This window comes from Xenia sp. Carnegie-2017, unplaced genomic scaffold, assembly GCF_021976095.1.
Source record: "Xenia sp. Carnegie-2017 unplaced genomic scaffold, XeniaSp_v1 HiC_scaffold_16, whole genome shotgun sequence".
Lineage (NCBI taxonomy): Eukaryota > Metazoa > Cnidaria > Anthozoa > Malacalcyonacea > Xeniidae > Xenia > Xenia sp. Carnegie-2017.
In genome coordinates this window covers 2,898,321-2,904,580 of record NW_025813469.1, presented here as the reverse complement: position 1 = coordinate 2,904,580, position 6,260 = coordinate 2,898,321, and the positions used below count along the sequence as shown (strand labels likewise).

The 6,260-nt window shown below is 36.0% G+C and overlaps 1 protein-coding gene across 1 annotated transcript; it reads right to left on the bottom strand.

Annotated features, from left to right (window-relative positions):
- Positions 1–4,026: 4,026 nt before the first annotated feature.
- Positions 4,027–5,958, bottom strand: LOC124437171. The gene is given in 4 exon segments (XM_046987178.1): positions 4,027–5,357; positions 5,360–5,458; positions 5,541–5,693; positions 5,793–5,958. Coding segments are annotated over 4 exon segments (1,710 nt in total). The 5' UTR covers positions 5,920–5,958.
- Between the last annotated feature and the right edge of the window lie 302 nt (positions 5,959–6,260).

Below are 6,260 nucleotides of genomic sequence, written 5' to 3'. Positions count from 1 at the left end.
TGCATTTCCTTTTCGTTTGCTGGTTCCATTTCCTCTTCTTTTAATTGTTTGATTTCTTTTTCTTCCAAGATCTTGTCTTGTCTTTGTTGCCACATGACAATAAAGTTTGGTCATTGATATTTAGTGGAATTGCTTCGATGGAGGAGCAAATGGCTAGTAAATGATTGTAGAAAAACTTAATATGGCTCGATACACTCTCGCTGTTTCTTTTTATGATTCTAAAGTGAGTTTTTAAGAGTTTCTCGTTTGTTTTATTGGTTGCTTTATCAAATGCATTTTGTTTATCCCTGTAATTGCTTCACTAATATTTTTGTTTTTTTCTGTTTCCTTGCGTATAACCGGTAACATATCCCTCCAATCTTCATTTTCTAATGCCTTGTAATATTCAAAAAAATGGCGGACTGAACGTAGAAAATTGGCCACGGATGACAGTTGGACTTTTGCATAAATGACAGCGTGTTTTCTCGTTTCTTCTCGGATGTCTTCAACTCTTTGATTGTTGAAAACGATTGATGATTCTCTTCCCATTGCCTGCCTAGCTCTTCTCCGTGATTGAGCGATTGAAGGGACTCAGAAAATACTCGCATATTTTCAGATAAAGTTCTCAGGGTGTTCTTAAAATTGCTAACTTCACTGTTCATAATGCTTTGATTCGTCTTTTATGCCATTATTTTTCGTTGTGCTAAAAATGTCAAAAATATTCCATACATCATGATTTTTGAAATCGTCAACTTGAACAGTTAAGCTTATTGTAAAAAGAAAAATTAGTGGAACATGAACATCCTGGAATGCAAAACATGAATCGAAATCCTGGAAGCAAAACACGAACAAAAAATCTTTATGCACTAAAATTGCACGTAGATGATTCAGTAAAAAATGCAAACATTGAAAAATTTCTATAATTGTGCAAAGGTTTTTATATCATTATAAAATTGTAAACAATTCATTCTTCTGTGGTTTAATAATACCGTTATTATTAGTTTATCAACACCTCCACTTGCACAAAAAAAAACATCTAAGAAATTTTTCATTTTGCAAATTGTCGTATATGCGTGCGTAATTATTGCGAAATCAAAGCACTATGACCAACGGTGTATGGAAATCATGTGTGCGTTGATAGTCGTCCGAGCAATTCTACTGGAAGCGAATGCCTCTAGTAAAGCCGCCCAAGCTAGCCTGGACAAAGGAGAGGGTAGTACGAAAAGTAACACATTTTCAATTTGAAACTAATGAGAATAACAGTGAAACAGAAAATTATTTCCATAGGAGTGTGATTGGAATTTTTACAGTCAAAAAGATTCATCGACTTGCTAGAGTCCTACTGTGCAGGATGATCCCAGATGAAAATGAACAGGAGCGTAGCTCAAAAAGGAATAAAATTGAACAGTATTAATTGTCCAGTTAAAAATGCTGTGCAAAAAATAATAAAGCAAACCTACGAAAAGAATTATGCGGTTTAGATGAGCATGAGGGAACAAGGGATGAAGAACAGATTTTGTTATGCGTGAGTGAATAATTAGCCAAGAAGTGGAGCGGACGTTATCAAATCCACCACCAACCCCTCTCCCACTTTGAATTTTGGCCTTTTTTAATAAGAATTAGTTCCTGTTATCATTCCTTAGTACGAGGCAAATGCATAAGTGCGTTAGAAGTATTTAGATTTGAAAAGACCGTTTAATTGTGAGAAATAGTTAAAGTCAAATTTATTCTTTAACGTTTTTGTTTTGAAAGTTGATTATGAAAAAAAGTTCTAAACAAAAATTAAAATGTCATAAATAAAATTCACATTGAAGCCTTCACAATTCTTTTGAGCATCTGTAGTAGACACTTTATTACTTTTATTTACAAAATGTTAAAAATATCAACTTTCGGCAGTTTCATAATTTTTTTAACTGAAGCCAATCACTTCACAACGGTATTCAAGTGCAATTAATACTAGTTGATGCGATTATTCTTGTTGTCTCTCTTGTAGGTAATCATCGGTTTCGCTTTTTTCAGCGTTATTGAAAGTATTTGGTTGAAATGATCTTCATCACTATTAGCGTTTAAAACTCACTAAGTCCATCCTCAGCACTCCGCAGTAAAATGTAATCAGTGTAACAACTCGTGGATTCCGTGTTTCTACTTTGGCTTACGAAATTGATAATTTATTGAGTAATAGAACTAACCCACGGATCTAAGATTTTTGTCTGCTGGTTTACCGTAACAATAAACTATTTGGGGATGATACTTACAGTGTTTTTCAAGTTTATAACAATTAAAACGGTACAAACCTTGAGAACGAATACCAATTAAATTCTTTGCCTCCCCTCAACGCTAGGCTATGATCAATAACCCTGATGTAAACAAAGTACATAGATAGATGCATTTGATGTGTCGAAACACGGTTAACTCGAATGACCCGCTCACGAACTTGAAACTACCTTTCTTTCCATTCAATTTATTTTCAGATTTCCATTCGTGATATTTTCTCAAAAGCTTCATCTCGAACGTTTCAGCATGGCTGCACAGTGCGCTTAACAGTTGGAGAAGACAAGTATAAATTGAAACTTACACCTCTCTCAGTCATTGAAGACATGCTCGACTCAGCACGCTTATAAGCCGGAGCTTATGACCTGTCCGGTTTAATTATATTCGGTAAACTACCACGTTGTAGCCAATCCAGCAGAGCTTTGGACTGTTTACATTTCAGTAGAACGGCACTGACCAGTTCACTAAAAATTGCAGGTGACTGTTAAGAAAATATAGGCCTTCTATAGCAAATATTATTCTGTGTAATATTGCACGCTAAGGGTCTTACATCACAGGCCTTGCGGTAAAGGTTATGGTAGACATGAACGGCAACATATCGAACGCACGTATATATTACTTTCTGTTGGAAGTTGTTAGCTTGTGTGTGCTTCACAGCTACGGATACATACGTTTTCTCATATCATTAGGTCATCAGATGGTACGATGCCATCAAATAGTAACTTCATTTCTAATTTTTTTTTGAAAATCTGACAGAATTTTACAAAGCTGTTAAACTGTTCTGGATCCGCCCCATTATCCCAAAGTCATAATCGGAACATTTTAATGTTAAACCATAATATGTGTCACAGTGATTATTTAATTTAAAAATGATTAAATTACATGGACTATGTAACTTGTTGTTATGGGCAACAGTTTCGACTCTTTATAGTATCTTGATATGCTCTTTATTCTTGACTTATGACGTACTCTGTGCTTTGCGTGAAAATTCATCAGTGCCGAATTAAAGCCTGCATGTAAAAGGTTTGTCGCACCCCTTGCTGTTTGACTGCATGCTTAATTTTGATTGGACGGAATTTCGTGCAAGGGTGTGTTGATATTACAGTTCATATTTAAGTAAAACTTTGTAAGTGCATTGCGGTATTTTTTGCCGTACACTTGATATTCACGTCATGCAAAGCATGTAGAAGTGATGTGTGGTGTAACGCCATGAAAATGCGTTCAAGGTTTTTCCTTTCACGTCGTTTGCGCGTTGCTTCGGGGTACCAGTCATATATGTGCATGGTTTTCACACAACATGCCTTCTATGTGCGGATATAGAAAAAATGGGCTTGCACATGATAAGTTTTAATTGCTTTATTATAGTACTGCTCTTGTCAGTTGTTTGAAAACAGTTTCGCTTTTTTCGATAGGAACATCAATAAACCTAAAGGAGTCTGATTGAAGTTTCATCATTGTTTATTTAGCGATTTAAAATGTTCATCGTTGTTGTTTATTTTCTTCATTTAAGGGAATTATCTTGCACAAACATCGGACAGTACTTTTAATGACAGACCTTTGCAAATAATCCTAGGACTTTATATTTGATTCCTGTTGTAAACAAAATTGTTCTAGAATTTTTTGAACGCATTTCATTTTTAATAGCAGGTGCATGTAAATGCGAATCGTGTGCAATTTCTTTGAAACAGGTGTCTATGGAGATGAAATGAATAGAATAGTTTTGTTACTTGGTAACTCTTGGAAGCCTGTATTTTGCTGTAAGCGCTTAGGTGGGTTTTACATCATTGAGTTGAAAAGAATGGTGTATTCAAAAATAAGATACTCATATTGATGGATGCAAATATCACATTCAGCACATCTGAGTTGGCATGATTGGCCTACACAGTGATTCACCTGCTTTATTATTGTATAGACTTTTTCATTGCCTCCACTTACTTCCCACCTCAAATCACCCTGAAATTTGATGCACTCAAAGCTCATGTTTTTACTTTCATTGTGTCTATCAGCTATAAGTCTTGTTTTTGAAGTTGATTTTACTTTTGTTAGCTCAATTGCTCTGTCAAATGATTTGTCCCGAATGAATTGAATCAGATTTAGCAGGCAGGTGTCTACCCTTTTATTGGTCTTTCCTTTTAAGTAATTGTACTTAAACACTCGGTGGAATGCCTCCACAGACATATTGGTGTTGATTCCCATTCCACGTCTAAAGCAATAGGCCCAGAACTCTGTTCTACCGGACCACTCGCGTTGGAAATATTTGTAAAACTCTTTGCTTAAATTTGGAAGTTCTTGCAAAGGGTGCTTCAGGAATGTATTGAACGATGATTCATCTGTTTGCTGCAATACAGTGCGCAACATTTTATAAATTTCTGCTGCCACTAAGGTATCTTTAACTTTAGAGCGTAATTCTTCTTGCCACGCTTGGTCCACATGCCAAGTACAATACAAACGTTTTGGACGTCCACCCATTATTGCCAACCATGCATTGTAATACTGACTTGCAAGATCAGACATGAGCCATTGTGGTGGTAGTACTCCACAGTTCTTCTTCATTTTTTCAAAAAATATGCAAATGTGAGTGAAATCTTCATGGTTGGATAGACACCATTCAACTGGGAAACCAGACCCAAATTCATCCAAAACAACCAGTGATGTAAGAAGGAAATCATACCCAGTTGTACCATGAGTAGCGTCAATGCAAATTCCCTTTCTTGAAAATTTCTCTGCCATGTATTTTTGTAATGGATTTTGAATAACTAGTAAAAAGCCGTCTTTTGTTATATTCACATCATCAGGAGCTGCATCTCCTTGAAACTTAGCAAATAAGATTGGATTTTGTTCGCTTTTGTCCCATTCATGAACCCATGCACGCACACTTGTTTGATCATCACTGTGCTTCTGAATATCATTTAGTGCAAAAGATGTCTTTATGTTGCCAATGTCTTTTTTATCTACCAGATGGTGACGCTTAAATTCTAAATCACTGTGCTTTGTGGCATCTTCTCTGATGTTATTCAAAACTCTGTCTCTGCTAACACCTTGTTGCAGACGAGCTGCAATTTCTTTTCTTCTGCCCTTGGACAGCCATGTGTGCTGCACCTCCTTTTGTGTCCGTGATGTGTGTGACAAATTTCTGCTAGTATCTTCCCATCATCCCTTTTTGTGACCTTTATGCCAGCAGCGCACTTTTGCTGAATTTTACTGGATCCTAGAAATTCAATCATGACTCATAAGCTTGTACTTTTTTGCAGCAGCTTGTTATATTTAATATGTATATGCACAGCAATTACCTTGTGCCTCGATGCTTTTTTTTTCAGATCCTTTTGGTACATAATTGCTTCCTCGACTGCACTGAAAGTATTGCACATTATTCTTTTCCCCATTTCTCTTTCTGTATGAGCATATGTAGTCCTCTTCAATTTTATCTTTCCACTCTTCGAAAGCTGTTCAATTGTTTCATTAACAAAAATCAGATGCTATTCATACTTCAAATAAAAATGCAATTTATAACTGGTGAAAAAGCAGGGTAAAATTCTACAAACCTATCATGTCGTCCAACAGCACAGTTTCAGATTCCATTGCCATGCCATGTGCTTTGCTTAAATGCTCTCTTAGCTGCTGAATCTTCTGACAACTAAGCTTGCAGACTTGGCAATTAGAATTGCCCATCCCGTCATTTACATGCTGCCGCAGCACATGACGATTCAAGTTGTATTGACGAGAAAAAACTAAATGACATTCGGAGCAATGATATTGTTTCTTTCTTTTATTGTCTTTTGTAATAACTGTATTCTCATTTTCTGTAGTGAAGGTCGCAATGTCTTCTATAGTGATGTGCTTGATTTCAGCTGTGATGATTTTGTCCTCTACAGTGACCTTGCTAACAGCTGCAATAGTTTTATCGTCTGTAGTGGTGGACATTTTACCTGTTGTTGCTGTGTTTTCATTTTCTAGTAAAATCCCTTTTTGTAGAGTATTCCAAAACTGTGGTAATACATATGCCAGGTTAA